Source organism: Myotis yumanensis, unplaced genomic scaffold, assembly GCF_028538775.1.
Source record: "Myotis yumanensis isolate MYYU_CA2020_CCGP unplaced genomic scaffold, mMyoYum1.0.hap1 SCAF_2, whole genome shotgun sequence".
Taxonomy (NCBI): Eukaryota; Metazoa; Chordata; class Mammalia; order Chiroptera; family Vespertilionidae; genus Myotis; species Myotis yumanensis.
In genome coordinates, this window is record NW_027223753.1 from 199,442,533 (window position 1) to 199,462,308 (window position 19,776).

The 19,776-nt window shown below is 38.0% G+C and overlaps 1 protein-coding gene across 1 annotated transcript; it reads right to left on the reverse strand.

Moving 5' to 3' along the window:
• Positions 1 to 9,385: 9,385 nt before the first annotated feature.
• On the reverse strand, positions 9,386 to 17,695 carry SUCNR1 (succinate receptor 1). The gene is made up of 3 exons (XM_070403658.1): positions 17,592 to 17,695; positions 11,673 to 11,738; positions 9,386 to 10,700 (listed from the first exon to the last, which is right to left on the reverse strand). Exons 2-3 carry the CDS (start codon positions 11,673 to 11,675, stop codon positions 9,711 to 9,713), a joined length of 993 nt encoding a protein of 330 aa, XP_070259759.1. The 5' UTR covers positions 11,676 to 11,738; positions 17,592 to 17,695; the 3' UTR covers positions 9,386 to 9,710.
• Between the last annotated feature and the right edge of the window lie 2,081 nt (positions 17,696 to 19,776).

Below are 19,776 nucleotides of genomic sequence, written 5' to 3' on the forward strand. Positions count from 1 at the left end.
GCTAGAGTTTTTAGTGTATGTAAATAATTGATTTAGTTTGGGCTTATGTAATGATGTAGAAATGAAGATATATGATATCTAAACTAAGAAAAATACATACTAGTACAGCAACTCTTAAGTTTTACAAAAGAGCCCTGACTGGTTTGGCTCAGTGGATAAAGAGTTGGCCTGCGGACTGAAGGGTCCTGGGTTTGATTCTGGTCAAGGGCACATGCCTGGCTGCAGGGTCTATCCCCAGTAGGGGGCGTGCAGGAGGCAGCTGATCAATGATTCTCTCTCATCATTGATGTTTCTATTTCTCTCTTCCTCTCCCTTCCTATCTGAAATCAATAAAAATTTTTTTAAAAAAGTTTTACAAAAGATAAAGAGAGGAGAGAGAGAGAGAGAGAGAATTAGAAGTCCTGGGGCAATCTCTTATTTTCATCTAGTATAACACACTGCTGCCTATGACAGGCTGTTTGTTTTAAAGGATGAAAATTGATTTTAATATTGGAGTATGAGATTTTCAAGAAAGGAAAAGCTGTTACTAGAACATCATGTGATTCAGAATTCATTTGCATCCATTTTGAACAGCATTGCCTGTGGCATTGCTTCACCTAGTGGCACAGATGTCACAAACACTTATATATTCACATCTTTTATATTCCTTATCAGTCATATTCAGAAACGTTGGCACTGTCCATTGAGACAGTTGAACTTCTTAAGATTCTAAGATATGTGTAGAACTGGCCCGTTTAATTGTTCTGAGTAAACATGTCCAGGAAATTCGGGTCATGAGAAAGTCATTAGTCATGACCTGGAAGAGTTAATGTAGCAAAGATAATTAACTTTTGTCAAAAACAGATTATTACTCAACAGATTATTACCCAACAGATAATTACTCAATTTTTTTTGGGGGGGGGGGGAGGGGTAGAAAAACAAATTAAAAGGTAAAACGAAAAGCCTTCTCAGCAGTATTCCTTCTGTACTCAGCATGGCCGACATAGTGGTAACCGCTGTCCCAGCCCCAGTCTCCATGGGCTCTGCTTGTCCTGCAAGGATTTCTCAGCACCTTGGCCTCTGGAATTACACTTGGAGAGAAATGAGAACTCTACTTTCTTTTATTATTATTTTTTTATGAAATGCAACATCTGGACAACAAGTCTTTAAATTATCTTGACTAAATATTGGTTATTAAAAACATAGTGCTAAAGGAAGAGGAAAAGAAAAAGAATGACTGAGAAGTTTAAGACATATCACCAAGTCTTATTAAGGTAGCAGTGAAAAGGAATTTTCCAGTTAGAGCTAGTTTATATAAAATACATTGTGGAAATGTGAACCTGTTATAAATTCTGTGGTCTTGGAAAAATCAAATAAGACATTAAATGAGACCTAAAATCTCACACCATCTTTTTTGTTCCTTCAGGTTAGAGTTTTGAACACTAATAAATGCTAATAATTCCCCCTGAAAGGTATGCCACACAGCAACTTGTCTCGAGTTCTTCAAGGAGAACTCAAGCAGTATGGTGAGTGAACCCATGAGGCAGAGTCACCTCTCAAGTTCATATGTACTGATTTGCTTTGGGGAACTGCCCGCTCCTTACACCAGCATGAATGGCCATCTGAGACAGGTTTTCCAAGCAGAGAGGGAGAGCAAAACAGAGTTGGACCACACCAAAGAAAATAATGACATGAGGTGGGAAGACCATAGTTGCACAAAATTGCAAGACGAATACGGGGTATAAAGACAGGGATTGTATAAATACACACCCCTGGGCTCAAATCCCCATCCATTTACCATTTGTGGAGACCAGATGCATAACTGTGCTATGATTTAGTCTTCTCAGCTGTATCTCTTAGGGTTGAGGATAGGATTCCAGGAGATGAGTTTCAAGAACATAGTATAGGATTTGCCGCTACAGACAAAAACATTTGGCTCTTGATAGCTACTATTAATTCTATCATTACCATCATCATCTCCACTGCATGGTAGGAGCATGGATTCTGGAGTCAGACTATTTAGGTTCAAATCCTTTCTTCTTCTTTTACTAACTCTGTAACCCTTGGAAGGATATTTACCCTTGATGTGCCTTTGTGTTTGCCAGGATAGTCCAATGATAATACACGTGGAGCTATTAGAACCATTAGGTCCTGCAAATAGTAAGCACTCTAAATGTTAGCTGACATTACACCTGTGAAATTTTAAATGGTGTAAAGGAACTCTGGCCCTGATTGGTTTGGCTCAGTGGATAGAGCGTTGGCCTGGGGACTGAAGGGTCCCAGGTTCGATTCCAGTCAAGGGCATGTACCTTGGTTGTGGGCACATCCCCAGTGGGGAGTGTGCAGGAGGCAGCTGATCGATGTTTCTCTCTCATCGATGTTTCTAACTCTCTATCCCTCTCCCTTCCTCTCTGTAAAAAATCAATACAATATATTTTTTTTTAAAAAAGGAACTCTGACTAGGCCAGTGGTTGGCAAACTGCGGCTCTCGAGCCACATGTGGTTGTTTGGCGCCTTGAGTGTGGCTCTTCCACAAAATATCTACTTCTGCACATGGGCCACAAAGTTTCAATCACACTGTATGTGCGAGCCCGCACATGGTATTTTGTGCCGACCACGGGACTAGGCTATCGTGCCAATTTGAATATAAGAAAGTATGCTATTATAATTGAAAATGGGTTAGGTATTTTTATATTTTGGCAAGTTGCATTTGAAATGAACAGACATTCACAGTGATTCCTTCACCTCAGAAGGGCATGAATATTTTCAGAAATTTGTAAAAAAATAGCTTGAGAGATTTTTAGGTGTTGACCTCAAGCCTCTTTTCATGAACTTTGAGAAATACTGCTGTAAGCAGCTGAACGGTGACACTCATTTTTTCTCATTTGCCTAATTATTTGATTCTATAATTAACATGAACCCAAAATCTCTAAAATATTTCTCTTTCTTGACACGATAGCTATAAAAACCTTGAAATGAGACTTAAAAATAAAAATCAGCTTTCCATGTATAGGGAGCATAGGAATCAATTTAAGCTCAGAGGTAAGATATACATCAATGGATGAGAATGAAATTTTCTGAGGGAGAAAGAGAGTTTAAAAGAAGAGGGAGCTGAAAACACCAATATTTAAGAGGTGACTGAGGTCAGAGGACAAAGCTAGCAGAGCAGTGAAAGGAAGTAGGTAAAATGAATGATTTAACAGTTTAGTAAATTTTATTGCCTGTCTTTACTCAAGTCTCCCTAAATGTAAACTTTTGGGGAAGTCCTAGTTTGAATACTCTTGAGTGGCTCCTGCATTGCAAGCTGCACAGCATTGCTTATGTGTCTGGTTTCTCTACTGACAAAGAGACACTGATCATCTCACAAATGCCCATTTAGACAAGAATTGATTCCTCATTAGGTTTGCCTGCAAATGTCCACCTTCCAAGAATGCATATGCCTTTGTGTTCAGCTCCCCACTTTGTTGCTCTGCTCACCCCAGTGCCAGCCCTCAGTAGGATTAGCATCCACTCCAAGTCATTCCCCAATTTACCTCTCCCCATGCACTTTTAACAATTTGGGCACATCTCTATTTTTTCCCTGACCACTTCATGTATGTCTGTTCACACATCTGTTTTCCCTCTAAAACCACAAGCTAACTAAAGGAAGGAACTATTTGTTATTCATAGCTTTATCAATGACACAATTTCTGGCAAACACCGGGCACCCAATGAATGTTTGTTGAGTAAGTGTATTTGATATACAAGTGGCAATAATTCTACCTGTTTACATAATGTGATTTTTATTTTGAATGCATTCAGAACCCAAAGCACATCTCAGTTTAAGTCTCATCAATCTCTGCTATAGATAAAGTCTAATGAGAAACTATGGCATAGGAACCAGATGCTTGCATGATTGATATAGTGAGCTTTCTTTCTTGTTAAATGTATTAAATATGTAGACTAACTTATACATATATTTTCTCCAGTTCCCCCAGTTTAAGAGTGCAAATAAAATCACAGAGTTCCAACGTTTGTTCTTTCTTATGTTTCACCTACTCAGCATGTGTAAAACCCAGCCCAGATATGAATTTGTACCAAGCCACTGGGTTCTGTCTCATTTATGCTCATAAAGATGCTCATTCTGTCTTCTCCTGTCACAGGTTGTTTTTCAGGGCATCCTGCTGCGATTGCTTAACATAGATCTGACCAACAGTTTGCACTGATGGGTATACCCACTTAGATCTGGCATCGTGAGCTCTAATGGGAATCACCACCACTGACTGGCAATGGGTATTTTATCACTCAAGTTTCAAAATAGCTGGAGGTTCCAAAGTTAACTGTGAGGGGGTTTTTCTTCTTTATATTTATATTATATTATATTTTTTATATTATATTTTCTTCTATATATCTTGCAATATATGGGGGATTGGGATAATGTGTGTGTGTGAGGAGAATGTTGCTCACAAAGTTAGGCTGCTTGTGCCAATGTTTTATAAATATTCTAATGAAGCAATGCTTCTTGAATTAACTTCTACCACTATTTTCTGTATGAGCGTGGACAAGACATTCAAATTCCCATGACTTGATTTCTTCATCTGTAATTTTCATAGGGCTTGGTGAGAGCTGAATACTGTGCTAGAGCAACTGTGCTCGGCACATTTTAAATGCTACCTAAGTGTTTGCGATTATTGTCATTTGTGGTGACCACTCAATATGAGATTTGGTGCCTGAATCTTGACCAATCTTATTTCTTTCCCTCTGAGATTCTCATAGAGTATTCACACAGAAATCCATAACAAATTGAGATCAAAGCACCTAACTCAATACTGATAAGCCTGGAATTAGCTTGAATTCAAGACCAAGTTGGGATTTCCCCACTAATTTGTATGTATATCTAGTCAGAGATAGGACAATTGGGAAACCTAAGGTCTTTTCAACATTGTTATTTATATACTAGAGGCTCAGTGCATGAAATTCATTCACTGGGGGAGAGTGTCCCTCAGCCCAGCCTGTACCCTCTCCAATCTGGGACCCCTTGGAGGATGTCTGACTGTGGGGATTGGGCCTAAACCAGCAGTTGGACATCCCTCTCACAATCCAGGGCCACTGGATCCCAACTGCTCGCCTGCCTGCCTGCCTGCCTGATTGCCCCTAACTGCTTCTGCCTCTCAGCCTGATCACCCCCTAACCTCTCCCCTGCCAGTCTGATCGATGCGTAACTGCTCCCTTGCCAGCCCAATTGCCCCCAACTGCTCTCCCCTGCTGGTCCAATTGCCCTTCCCTGCCAGCCTGGTTGCCCCCAACTGCCCTCCCCTGCTGGCCTGGTTACCCCTAACTGCCCTCCCCTGATGGCCTGGTCACCACTAACTGCCCTCCCTTGCAGGCCTGGTCCCCCCAACTCCCCTCCCCTGCCAGTCTGGTCACCTCTCACTGCCCTCCCCTGCTGGCCTGGTCCCCCCAACTGCCTTCCCTTTCCTGTAGACCCAGTTTACCCCAACTGCCCCCCCTGCTAGCCTGGTTGCCCCTAACTGTCCTCCCCTGCTGGCCATCTTGTGGTGGCCATTTTGTGATGACATGGGGTTAGCCATCTTGTGATGACATGGCCATCTTGTGACCACATCAGGGCAGCCATCTTGTACAAGGCCATGATGGTCAATTTGCATATTGCCTCTTTATTATAAAGGATATAAAAGGCTAATGTGCAAAGTGCAGGAGACTGGGAGTTCTATTGCTCTCTATGACATGCGCTGACCACCAGGGGGTGTTGTGGAATGAAGGCAGCCCTGGCCAGCAGCTGGGGAAGGGAAGTCCTGGCCGGCAGCTGGAAGGAAGGCCCCAGCTGGCAGCCAGAAGGCCCCAATTGGCTCTGTTAGCTGGCCAGGCCTACAGTCCCTACTTGTGTATGAATTTTGTGCACCGGGCTTCTAGTAGGGACATAAAGAAGAATCTCTTTCATTGGTGGAGAGAGACAAGAAAAAATATATTTATTTTTATATAACTGTACATTTGTAAATGTTTTATATCCTAGCATTTAATACTTATAGTCAGTAGCTCTAATTCCTAATTAGCTGACTGAATATATAACACCTTGATGACAGTTTACAGAGGAGAGGTGGTAGAAAGTAGTGAGGGATTAACTATGCTGAAATCCAGAAAGAAAATTGCAGTCTATCTAGCAAGAGAAAACAAAAGATAAGTTAAGGGTGAACTTAGCAGCTGGAGAATAGAAGAGTTATAGAAAGGAAACCCTGTATCTTGTGAATAAACCCTGCTCAAGTCTGACCCCTGAGTGATGGATATCTGGGTATATTCTAAGCAGCACAAAGTTAACATAACTAAACTAATATTGCAGAATTTGGAGTTTGAATTCACCCATGAAACAAAATATTAGTATTATTCAGTGGAACATAACAAAATACAGAGTCTCCACACATATTTTTTATGATTTTCAGAACATAATCCAAATTTATTAGACATGAAGAAACAGGAATTATGACCCATACTTGAGAAAAGGCAATCAATGAAGACCAACTTTGAAATGACCTAGATTTGGAACTGGCAGACAAAGAATATAAACATTCATTTAAATTGCTCAAAGGTGTAAAGGAAATTATAAGGAACTGGGCAATGGCAGCTGGCTCATATATTTGTGTACATATACTTTATTCTTTATATAAATAGTAATTCTTATAAAAGTGGGGGTGACTGAAAATAGTTTGATCACACACACTCAAAAGGCACATTGAGTTCAAAGTTATTCTGTAGGACATTCATTCATAGTAAATAACCACTTAAAACTTCATAGACCTTAGAGTAGGCTTGAATTTAAACAACTATAATATGAGGTGAAAATTAATGTGTTTTATAAAAGCAGTGCTTAAAATTAGTCTGAAGTCCTTGAGGTAGACAGATTTACTTCCAGATTTGGGGAGGAGAAAATATAAAAGAATGGTTTGTGAAGGAGAGGCAGATGTGACAGACCTTAAAATATATTAATTTTTAACACGTGGGCATGATGGAATAAGAGTGAGCACCCAAGTGCACACTGTGAAGAAAGATCTGAATATAATAAATAAAGTAGCAATCTTTGGCTGGAGGATATAGTTTGTGACAACAATGGCAAGAGATGATGTATGAAGATGGTAAAGTGCTGGACCAAAGAGTTTAGACATGATTCTGAAGACACTGAGGCATCAATTCAAAAGCAAGATACAAAAACCCAACATTATTTCCTTTGAAAACCACAAAACTAAAAAGAATTTATTGTTTGTACTTCTTACAATCACATAGTACAAAAAGCAAATGGAATACTTCTTATAATTTTAGTAAAATTCGTTTAGTCTTCTAAGAATTAAGTTACCACATGACAATTTTGAGCAAGAAAAAAATGAAGACATTTTCTATGAAATTACTTAACATTTTGGTTACAAGATATATGTAAGAGTTTATGGTTTTACAAAATATTTCACTGAACTATTATGAAAGAGTCCAATCCCACCACCTTTTGGGGTAGGGGTGGGGCAAACTTAATTTCATATTTACAAATTAAAACCCATGCATAAAATACAAGTTATGCTTAAGTTATATCTTTTAAATATAAGCGAGGAAGGGAGAGGGAGAGAGTTATAAAAACATCAATGATGAGAGATAATCATCTGGGGACCAAGCCCACAACATGGGCATATGCCCTGACCAGGGATTGAACTATGCCCTGCTGGTTCATAGGTCAAGGCTCAACCACTGAGCCACCCTGGCGGGGCATAAATATCTTGTAAAGGTTACAGAAATAAGCAAATGCTTCATTCCTAAGTTTGTGGCTTTTTTCTGATGAGGAAATTCAGAAGATTCTGTTTGCAGTTTATTATCAGGCAGTTATAAAATTGCATTGAAAATTTTAAAGTATGAATAGCAAAGGCAAGGCAATAACTTTAAGAATCTTTAAGTCTAATACTAGGTTAGAAAATAAATCCTTTGGAGTAATTTTGCTTTTATAATATTTCAGTTGCTTGAAGTAAAGGAATTAATTTGGATTATTTTGTCCTTTTTGAATATCAGAGTACAATACGGCCAGAGTACCTTGGAACAGGAAGGAAAACTGAATTTTATGTCTCTGCACTCATGTTTATTTTATCCTCCATGTTATTCACGCTTTATAACTACTGACGTCAAGGAAAGGAACGGAGACTTGTGGCCATAGACACATCTCATTGCATATAATAAGTGAATTATTACATGATACCTGTTTATTAACTTTAAAAAGCACTGTTTTCCCCCTGAATTTGTTTTGTGGCATGGAATGGTGTCTTACCATCCTGAGATCATCTATATTGATACGTACATAAATATTCCTCTTACTCTATAATTTCATGAAATGTATTTTGTTTAGAACATTTCCTCCAAAGGTCTTAATTAATGTCCTATGCAAACAAGGCTCAACCAAGATGTGAGTCACTCTCTCGAAGATAAAATTTTCCTTGTAAATTATCCCAGTGCTTATGAAATAATGTATGTGCGGGCGGGGGGGTAGGGGTGGGGAAGAGAAAAACTATGATTTTTTCTTCAGAATGGAAAACTAAGCCAACAAATTCTAGTATTAACACTTCAGTTCCTCTTATTTGCTGGTTTTATCATATTCATATACTTTAAGGCAGAGGTTCTCAACCTGTGGGTCGCGACCCCTTTGGCAGTCGAACGACCCTTTCACAGGGGTCGCCTAAGACTATCCTGCATGTCAGATATTTACATTACGATTCACAACAGTAACAACATTACAGTTATGAAGTAGCAATAAAAATAATTTTATGGTTGGATCACAACATGAGGAACTGTATTTAAAGGGCCAGAAGGTTGAGAACCACTGCTTTAAGGTTTCCTATTTAATCAAGATCAGCAAGACTAATAAACTTTAATATAGTTCCATGGAATGATGATCAAAGTAGGATAATTAAATGCCAGATGGCACAATGATCTCCCACAGTCTACTCACTTTTGTGATGTTTTTCTTGCTTTGGGTTTCCTGATAGGTACTTTGTGTTCTCTAACTCTGAGGTTTTTGCAATTGTCTTTGGTATCTCTTTCTAGTATTTTGTTAAAATCATTTACATCTAAATTCCCTAACAACCAAGCTCAAAGATTCCTTTCCCATTGTTGTATATCTCTATTCAATATGATTATTTACACTATAAAACCATACAACAAAAAGGAGAGTTGACCCAATTCATGATCAATATAAAGGGATATATAAGCATCCTTGAACTTGTTTTATTGCTTTGCTGCTCATTATTGTTACTCTATACTTTAAATTTGCTTAAGAGTACAACTTCTAACAATAATACTTAATAATGTATGTAAAATCTGCTATTCAATTCTCACATAAAGTTATAGGAGAGTATGAATAAGAAAAACACAGGAGAATTTTGCCAAAACAATTTTATTTTACAGTCCAACCAATGATCAAATGCAAACTTGCTACTCTATCTAGCTTCTATTCTTCTTACACTGATTGAGGTATTATAACATCTAGGATTTTGAATTTATATGCCCAGATATTCCTGCTTGTCAGACTTCTTTCAATTTGTAAGTGGACAAACAAATAAATTCTTCTCATCCTCTTCTTTTTTACGTACTCTGAGTACACCACGTCTTTAAATCAGGGGCGGATCTGTGACCCGCTCTGGTTTATGTCCGAGTCCATCAAACTCTAACTGGCCTACAACTGCGTGTACAAGACGTTCTGTTCCACAGGCACCTCACTCTTTTCTGAATGAAAACACGAGTCCATTAGCACATCTCCTAAAGCACATAAGGGATTGAAAGTGGTGCCTCAGCTTATTCGTCAGCATCTCCCTGAAGTGATCCCCCACAAGGAAATAGAAGACGGGGTTGATGACACTGTTCAGGAAGGCCAAGGGCCTGGTCACAATGTATAAGGAGTGGATGATGGCCCTGGGGCATTTGGCCTCCTTCTCGTCCCACAGCCGTGAAATGATCCTCAGGTTCCGCATGACGTGGTAGGGAGTGAAAAGCACAGAGAAAATCACCACGGCCAATATGACTAAGTTGAGGGGCTTTTCAAAGGGCAGCGTGGTAGCCTGTGCCCTGGCTCTCTGCTTTAGGAAGACAACGATCTTGAAATAAAAGAAGCACATCACAAAAAGAGGAATGAGGAACCCCAAGAAGGTAAGGCACATGCTGTAAATGAAGCTGGACTTGGCCTCCCCAGAACTTGCATAATCCCTACATCTGGTTTTATTGCCACCTGTAACGGGATTTATAAAGCGAACCATGGGCACAAGCTCTAAGGTCACCAGAACCCAAATGGCCAAAGAGATTAAAACAGCAAACTCTTTCTTTTGCAGAAGGTGTTCTCGGAAAGGGTAATTCATGAGCAGGTAGCGATCAATGCTGACGAAAGTGAGGAAGAGGATGCTGGTGTAGAGGTTGGCATGAAGCATGTACCGGTTGCTGGTGCAGAGCACATCTCCATATGTCCAGTTTTCAATGGCATAACTTTTGATCAGCAGGGGCAGTGTGCACAGAAAAGCGAAGTCAGAGATAGAGAGGTTAAAGAGATAGATGTTACTGCTATTCCAGTTCTTCAGACAGAAGAGGTAGCCGAAAACCACAAGGCTATTCCCAAGGACTCCCACAACAAACTCAATCCCATAAAAAACGGAAAGGTAGTACTTTCCTAGGGCAGCCTCTGCTGCCAGCCAGTTTTCGCAAGATGCATTCCATGCCTAAAGGAGAGAGAGAAAATATAAGGATGAAACACAAAAGGATGGCTAAGGACATAATGGCACTTAACATAATAATTCTAAAAGAACGCTCAAAAAAGTTGACTATATGGAGAGTGGTCTACATGTGTAAGGAGTTCACATGTATATGCATGTATATGTGACTAATGTTTCAAAAAATATTTATTAATACCGTTGAACTGTGTGCTAACCAGTGAGAATAACAACAATGAATGAAAGTTTCTAATTTCAAACAATTTATAATATCTTGAGAAGAATCAGAAATTGAAAAAAGAAGTGCATATAATAAAAGGTGGGGGTTTATAATTGTTCCTATGGAAAATAATATAATCCTATATAATAAAAGCCTAATATGCTAAGTGTCTGGTCATCCGTTCAACCAATCAAAGCATGATATGCTAATAATATGCTAAGGCCACTCAACCACTTGCTATGATGTTCACTGACCACTGGCGGCGGGGGGGCAGACGCTCTGACCAGTAGGTTAGCTTGCTGCTGGGTTCCGGCAGATCAGGACTGAGTGAGATGGGCAGGAAACTCCCTGGAGTCCTCCCACAGTCCCTCCCCGGCTGGCCAACTTCCTGTGTCCCTCCCCAGCCCCGACTGTGCACTGGTAGGGTCCCTTGGCCTGGTCTGATCCCTCTCCCAATCTAGGACCCCTCAGCTGATTTTAGCCCAATCCTGTAGGCCAGGCCCCCACTGGTGCACGAATTAGTGCATCGGGCCTCTAGTAATTAATAAATAATAATACAAGAATAAACTCTGTGTTTCACATACTCACACTGTAAACCTACTTTTGCCCCACCCTGTATATGATAAAGAGTATTTCAGGCATTAGGAAAGGCATGTGCAAAGGCCATGAGGTGGAAACACACATAGAGGATTTGAAAAACTGTAAAGAGACCAATGAAAAATGCAGTGAAGTGAGTGAAGACAGACGTTTCCAGGACCTACCATGTTCTCCAGCACACTGTAGTTGTCTGACAAGTTCTGCTGAGTTAAATTAGATTGAATTATAACCTAGAAGAGGAAACAATGATTGTTATAACTCCAGTCTTGACATTTCCATAGCTCTTACTTTGTTTCTATATTGTTAAAGTATTATGCTTATTTTTATTAAATTCATGAAATGAAAATCCAGTTCTTTCATCTAATAAAATACCTCCATCATAGCATCTTTGAAACAGGGGGTCATGAAAATAAGCAACCTGATTAATTCAACCCACATATATCTCGATCACCTACCATGTTTTCTCTTGTAATGAGAACAGATTATTTCTGGTTGAGTAGGGTATTTAAAGAACTTGAGCTTCTTAAAAGTGTACTGAATTGCCATTATTAAATATTGAATCCTACTTATTTCTAGTGAGGAAAAAAACAAGGTTGAAAATAAAATTTTCCAAAAATCTCTGTCATATAGAACTCTGTGTGCTAGTTGTTGCAACCAAATGATTCTTTCAATATAAGTATTTTGGTAAATAGAGAAAAATAAGGTCAAATGACCTGAACTGTTTTTTTTTTCTTCTGGGAAACATGAAAACATTGAGCAGAATTCGCTATCATGAAAGCATCTTGAAATTTCATATCTTTTGTCAAATTTAAGTGGTCTACTTCAGTAAAAGATTGCTGGTGTTTTGTGAGTGTTTTATTTATGAAAACAATTCATGGAATTGTAGATATGACAAATTCAATATTTTGATGTTATTTTAATCACTCTTTAAAACATTGTAAGTTCCTCTGAGCCTCTCCTCAAGTCTTTCCAGGGCAACCTGCCACTGAGTCCAACTCTAGACACAGCTGGATAGGAACTTCTTTGGGCAGCAGGCACATGAACGCTGCTGAAGAACTGAGCAGGTTGGCTTATCTCCATCTTTGAGCATATCTGATTCTACTGCTCTCCTGCTTTCTCACATCTCCACGAATATAGTACATTTATCAATTTCATATCTTTCCCAATTTTTCAAACCACTTCTACCTACTCTCCCTACTCCTCATTAGCAGAAGTTTTTGTCTTCGAGTTCCCTGAGGGAGAGCCCATTCATGGATGTCCACTCTCTGGTTCCGGCCTCTGCATCTGTCTTCTCCTTCCTTCCGGTGACAACAGAGAATGTCTATTCCTCAGGGCTTATTCCAGATCCAACTCATTCCCAAATTCTCAGGAATGTTAACTGTTATCCAAACTCTTTCTTTCCTATCTCTTCAGCCTTCTTCTCTTGCTCAGCTACATCTTTTCCATTGGCATATAAACACTCTCTCTTGTCTTAAAAATAAAGAGCAGACATTAACAATTCTCCTTGGTTTCAAAGGTTTCTCTCATTAGCTTGAATTACAACAAAGAGCTGTCTTCACTAATTGCTTTGATATCCTGACACCCCATTCCCTTTACTCCAATTGACTTCTGACCCACCACACAACCAAAACAGCTTTCACTTTGCTCAACCCAATGGTCATGTATTCACTACTAGTCTTCTTTCTTAACTTCTCAGCTATTTTTTATACCATGACTTCTGTAAACACTCTCTTCCTTTACCCTCTATAAAACGACAATTTCCTAATTTTCCTTCTTTTTGCCTTGTTCTTTGAAGGCTCTTTTTAAGCCTTCTTGACCTAAGTGTTTAATATTGAGTTCCTCAAGGCTCAGTACTGAACTTCTTTATCTAGACACTGCATGAATGATCTCATCCACTTTCTAGCTTTAATGATCATCCATATATCAACTCTCAAATGTATATCAAAGCCTGGACCTGTCTTATAAGTGTTAGTTATTTATACTTACTGCCACGGATACATTGCTTACAGGCACTTCTGCCTCCAGAAATCCTATACTAAACTCTTCAACTTCCTTCCTGATATGTTATACTCCTACCTAACTCCATCAATGAGCTCACCATTTTCCCAGGCCATTTTACCTTGAAAATATAAAAACATCCTTGAAGTCACCTATAGCTTGCCTCCAATTACAAATAAACTTCCAGGTCTCATAGTCTATAATGTATGGATATTTTTCAAATGCATTTCTATTGCTTCACACCTTCATCACCAGCCTAGTCCTGGCCATCATCATCTCTATCTTGGATTGTACCATATCCTGCTATAGTCTCCTCACAACTCTGTCCCCCTTTCAATCTGCCTTCAACTTGACAGCTAAACGATATTTAAAAACTACAACTACTCTCCTCAACCAAATTGTTTAAATGACTTTCCACTAAAGGAATAATCTCCAAAACCTTTCATGGGGACCTCACAGCATGAACTGCCTCCTGTACTCCACTTCAGCCTCACCTAGCATGACTCACCTCCTTGCTCATCTTCCTTCCTGTTTCTGAGTGCACAGAGAAGACTACTCACAGTCAGTGCATTGAATTTCTTTTCACTGAGCTTCCCCACTGTGGTTCTTGCCCCATAACGTATTCTGTCTTCTATGTACACTTCTCTCAGATATCAGTGGGATTCCCAAGATAGCCTCTCTGACCCAGCAGTCTAAATTAGATCCTCACATTTTATGCTCTCATTTTATACTGAGCTTCTTTTTAGCACTTCCCTCAACTTTATCTTACTCATAGTGGATCTTCTAGACCTGGCACAGTGACTACCAGATAGTAGATGACCTATAAATGCTTGCAGAGTGGAGAGACAATATAAACACTTGACTGTTTAGAAAATATATTTGTAAATATTTTCTCCACAATCAAATATATAGTAAGTTCACCAAATTAAGCCCATTGCTCTAGCTACACTAATAAAAGAGAAACATGCAAATTAACCATTACTCCATCACTCTGCCACTCCATTACACCCACCAGCCAATCAGAGTGACTATGCAAATTAACCCAACAAAGAGGGCAGTTAATTTGCATACGCAGGCATGGAGTGAAGACTGAAGATGACTGAAGATGGCAGCGGCCATGAAGCTGGAGGGAGCAGGAGGCTTGGGTTGCTCCCAGTGACAGAGGAAGCCAAGCTTCCAGCCCGCCCTGGGCTCTGCTCAAGGAGGGGCTGGGGGCCTGGGCTTTGCTCAAGGAGTGGCGGGCTGGGTCGCTGGGGGCGATCCAGGCTTCCAGCCAGCCCTGGCCTCTGCTCGAGGAGCTGAAAAAAAAAAAGGAGGAGCTGGGAGCAGCCGGAGTGGAGAAGCCAAGCCTCGCTGCTGCGGCCAGACCAAAGGCCTGGGTCCCAGGTGCCGGAGGAAAACCGGTGCTGGCAGCCAGGGGAAGGAAGGCCTATTGTGCGAATCTTTGTGCAACAGGCCACTAGTTTTACTATAAAAGCTGACACTGCAAATAATATGACTAATATTCAAAAATGGCAATTGTAATAGTGGTACGTGTGATTTAGATACACATTGGAAGAAAGAAAAATTTAATATATATTTTCTAGGACCACTTTTAAAAATGAGGGATAATTAAAGACTTAGGAGTTCACATCTGAAATTAAGAAACATTATAAAGTCAAGGGCATGTACCAAAGTATTAATAGTTTTATCAATAGTGATAAAATTCCAGATAATTTTTATAGTGTGCATTCTCTTTCTGATTTATCTAGACTTTGTATTTTTCCCCATATCAGCTTGTATTTAATAATATTAAAAATTCTTAGGAATACAAGAAAAAGGTTAAGTTTTTTATAAAGGTATTTTTTAAACAATAGCTTTTATTTTTCAGACTGTTGATAAGTTTTCACTATTACTTCTAACTCTACTCCTAGCTAATTTCAATTCCATAACTTCTAGATGCTCTCTTCCTAATCTTCTATGATTGGCAATCTCCTGTTGTCCTCTCTCTGTTTATAGACTTTTCTGTGGTCTAATCCTTGCTTGCCCAAGCTCTAAATGTAGCTCTTCAAAGCTCAGTTCTGGGCAACTTAGTTATTTTGGGAATACTTAAAAAACTAGTGTACACACTCAAATGAATATTAAGACAATAGAAAGTTTTTAAGACAAAAAATTATTTGTCTCATTTTTCAGTTTCTTCTTTTTCTAGTTATAAGTCTTATTTTTCTGCCTAGTCAGTTCTTAAATGTACTGAACTGACTTATGTCAGTAGCTTACATGCAGCAGAAAAGTTTTACTGCTATGAAGAAAAATACAGCTATACCTAGAGGGCAGATTACCAATAGCTAACACTCAGCCAAGTTGAAGCCATGGATTCTTCTGTTTTTGAGTTGTCCACTGGGATTGGAAATTAAGGAGAAAGCAGGGATAGAAAATATCAGGACAGAAATAAAAAAAATGAATGGCTAGTCAACTTTGACCTTTTTCTCAGAGTGGTTCCTTCATTCTTTTAAAAAACACACAACAAAAACATTTTATTATGTAACACTCACTCAGAAAATGCAGAGAGGCAAAAAGAAGAAATCAAAATTTCTGTAAACCAATGACTCCTAATTTTTGGATATCATCCTACTGTTTAATACTTATTTGAATTTATTTTTATAGAAATATGTTTTTCAATCTGTTTTTGATAGATTTATTTTATTTAAAAATATTATTCCTAAATTCATAATACTAATAAATTGTGGTTTTATAAATGTAAGTCTGTCTAATATTTGCAAGCCAATTTAACCTTGCCAGGATCCTCAATTTCCAGGGTAATAGATTCCAAGTTTGATGATGCTTGTAGTTAAGTGTGTTCTTAGTGTGGCCATCACAATTCTACAAATTGATGAAATAAGCTGCTCCTTTAAAGAAAATTCCAAATTGAAGGGAAATTTCCCTAAGAAAAATCAATATTCTCTCCCATTTTCTAGTGGTTGATTTTTAATTTTTAGAAAATAAAAATTGTTATAAATGATTTGGACAATTGATTTTAACAGGTTTTTAGATATTGGCAATTAAAGTAAAATCTTTAATTATTTATTCAAAATTATACCTATACCTGTTAGAATTATTAAACTACAAGGAATGTTAATTTCACTTACATAAGCAGTTCTTAATTTTAACTTGAGAATATCTTTCTTTCACTTTGATTATATTCAGCCTTTTAAAGGTGTATGCTTTTGAAACTTAAATTAAAAACATATTTGATAATTTAATAACTTTTACATTGTTTTCCTTATACTCATCATAATATAGAACATTTATGAAATATTAATTCTTAACTGTTTTATTAAGCCAAATTTACACAGTAATATGTGTATATTTTTATGAAATTGATTTTTTCATTAATAATCCATTAGAATAAAGAACATATTTACACTGAAAAGATATAATCATTTAATGTTGATGACTTGATGTATATTATATATTGCAGAAATTACACCAGAAGTCAAAGAATTGAAATGTTAAAATATGATGTCAAATTGTGTTTTTTTTTAAATTTCTTAAAAATAACTCACCAATTATAAAACATTTTGGAAGATATAATAGCAATGATTTCTGAAATTTTCCCTTTTTCCCTAGTGAGTTATATTCTTGAATAATGCAATTTTTACAAACCCAATTGGTAAATTTTAGTATTTCATCTAGCACATTATTTTCTATATATAATATATATGATATTTGTTTCATATGATTTATAAACTTTACAGTTCTTTCAAATAGTTAAGTTTACTTAAGTAATTCTCGTTCCTTTTTTATGAAATATAGTTACCAAAACATAAGCAAATACAATAAACCTCTTAGAAGAAAATAAATTTATTATTTGGCCATTTAAACAAGGCCTTACATTTGTTAAAAAAAATAAATGTAAAGGAAAAATATATGACTTCCTTTCAGTTTCTTTTGCTGCCCTACATGTACATATGAGCAACAGTTCAGACAGTTCATTTAAACATTGCTTTAAATTTTAATTGCACACAGCCGCTTTTTAAAGAAACCCCTAACAAACAGCATTTATTTACTTTAAATACCTGGGCAACATGAGCTACATTACAACTTACCGTTCTGTTGGAAAGTCCTAATCCCTTGACAGAAATTCTTTGCCAGCAACTTGATGCAGCTTCTGACCCAGTGCTGTGCCTCTAGACATAGTGAGAGCAGTGTGATTTGTGTATCATGCAGCCAAGATGAATAATTCAAAAGTCAAGGAACAACTTACTCAGTCAAACCTCCAAGCCAAGTTCAAGCAAGGGAACTTCCTGTAAAGTCCAGACACAAAACAAATTCATTTCACAAATCGCTCTTGAAAAGACTGTCGTTGAAATATTTTTATTCTCTTTCAAAACAACAGAAAAGCATGTGTTATTTTTGTTTATTGGCATATTTAAAAGTTAGTACTGTTTATGTTGGGTATGCAATTGCTTTTGCTTTTTAAAAACCAGTTTTTAAAGATTGTATTGAGATATAACATACAGAACCACAAAATTCAACCATTATAAATATATAATTCATGATTTGTAGTAAATTCATAGTGTTGTACAACCATCACCACAGTCTAACTCTAACCTGTTTTTTTCATGTTGTTGTTTTTTTCCTTTTATTGAATTTATCAGGGTGACGCTGGTTAACAAAATTGTACAGGTTTCAGGTGCACAGTTCTACAACACATCATCTGTACACTGTACTGTGTGTTCACCACCCAAGCCAAGTCTCTGTCCATCACCCCATAACCTCCTCCACTCTCTTCATCCTTAGCAATCACCACACTGTTGTCTAAGTCCATAAGTTTGTTTGCTCTTTGTTTTATATTTTGATCAATCCCACCCTCCTCCCGGAGCCCACCCTCAGCTGCCAGCCTGCTCTCTATGTATGAGTCTCTCTATTTTGCTTGTTAGTTCATTCTGTTCTTTGGATTCTGCATTTGAGTGAAATCATATGGTACTTGTCTTTCTCTGACTGGCTTATTTCACGTTGCATAATTGCAGCATTATTTACTATGAGCAAAATTTGGAAGGATTCCAAGTGTCCCATCAGTAGATAAGTGGACAAAAAGCAGTGGTAGCCCAGCCAGCGTGGCTCAGGAGGTCATGGTTCAATTCCCTGTCAGGGCATGTGCCTAGGTTGCAGGCTCGATCCCCCATGTGGGGGGTGTAGGAGGCAGCCGATTAATGATTCTCTCTCATCATTGATGTTTCTATCTCTCTCTCCCTCTCCCTATCTCTCTGAAATCAATAAAAATTAGTTTTTAAAAAAGGCAGTGGTACGTGTACACAATGGAATACTATGTAGCCATAAAAAGAAGGGAAATCTTACCCTTTGTGACAGCATATAAATGGACCTGGATAGCTTCTGCTTTTTTGTCCCCATTTTTAAAATTGATAATTTTTGGTGAATTCTATATTGGGCATATAATAATAAAATATCTGTTATCAACAATTTTGATGGAACTATAAAGCAAAAACTATGGAAGCAAATCTGAATATATGTTCTGTCAGTGTACTGGCAAAAGGGATACTAGGGTATTTCCCATTTTATTTTCTAGGATCAAAATCAAGAGACATTAAAAAATACATCAGGTGGCTAGAGATTGGGGAGAGAGGTGGTGTCTAAGTAAGATAACCTCGACACCTGGAAATTCATACATTGGAGTCAATGCCCTGCATAGCACCTGGAAGCGCATCACCACAGTTTCAGACAGGAATCCCACCTGGCTTTTCTGAGGATTATGTTAGGTTTATATTCAAGTAGACACTTGATCTACTTAATGTGAACCATAGGGTCTATGCCGTGTCCCGAACTGTGCAGGCAGTAGTGATTTAATTTGAATCACATGAAAGTTGAGCATTGAGTTAGCAGGGACAAGCAAAAGCCCAAAAAGAACTCTGCAAATGATACAAGCTTGGTCTAGGAAAGGAGCAGTAAAAATGGAGTGAACTGGTGGGATTTAAGACCAGTGGAAGTAAAACGTAAGGAGTGGAGGGGTAATAGGTTAGATGTATAGCATGAGGAAGAAGACCTGATCAGGAAGTTTTTGGCTTCAGCACCTATGCAGATCAGGCGCCAGTAATAAAGATACAAGTGATTTGGTTATGGAAGAGCTTTTTAATGAACTCTACATCTTCAAATGCTTCACCCCTTCTGTAACTCGATAACATTTTAACTTAGAATCATTCTAATTATATTACTTTTGTGTATTTTATTATACTTGAACAAAGGTTAGCTTTATCTTATAGTTACAAAACAGAA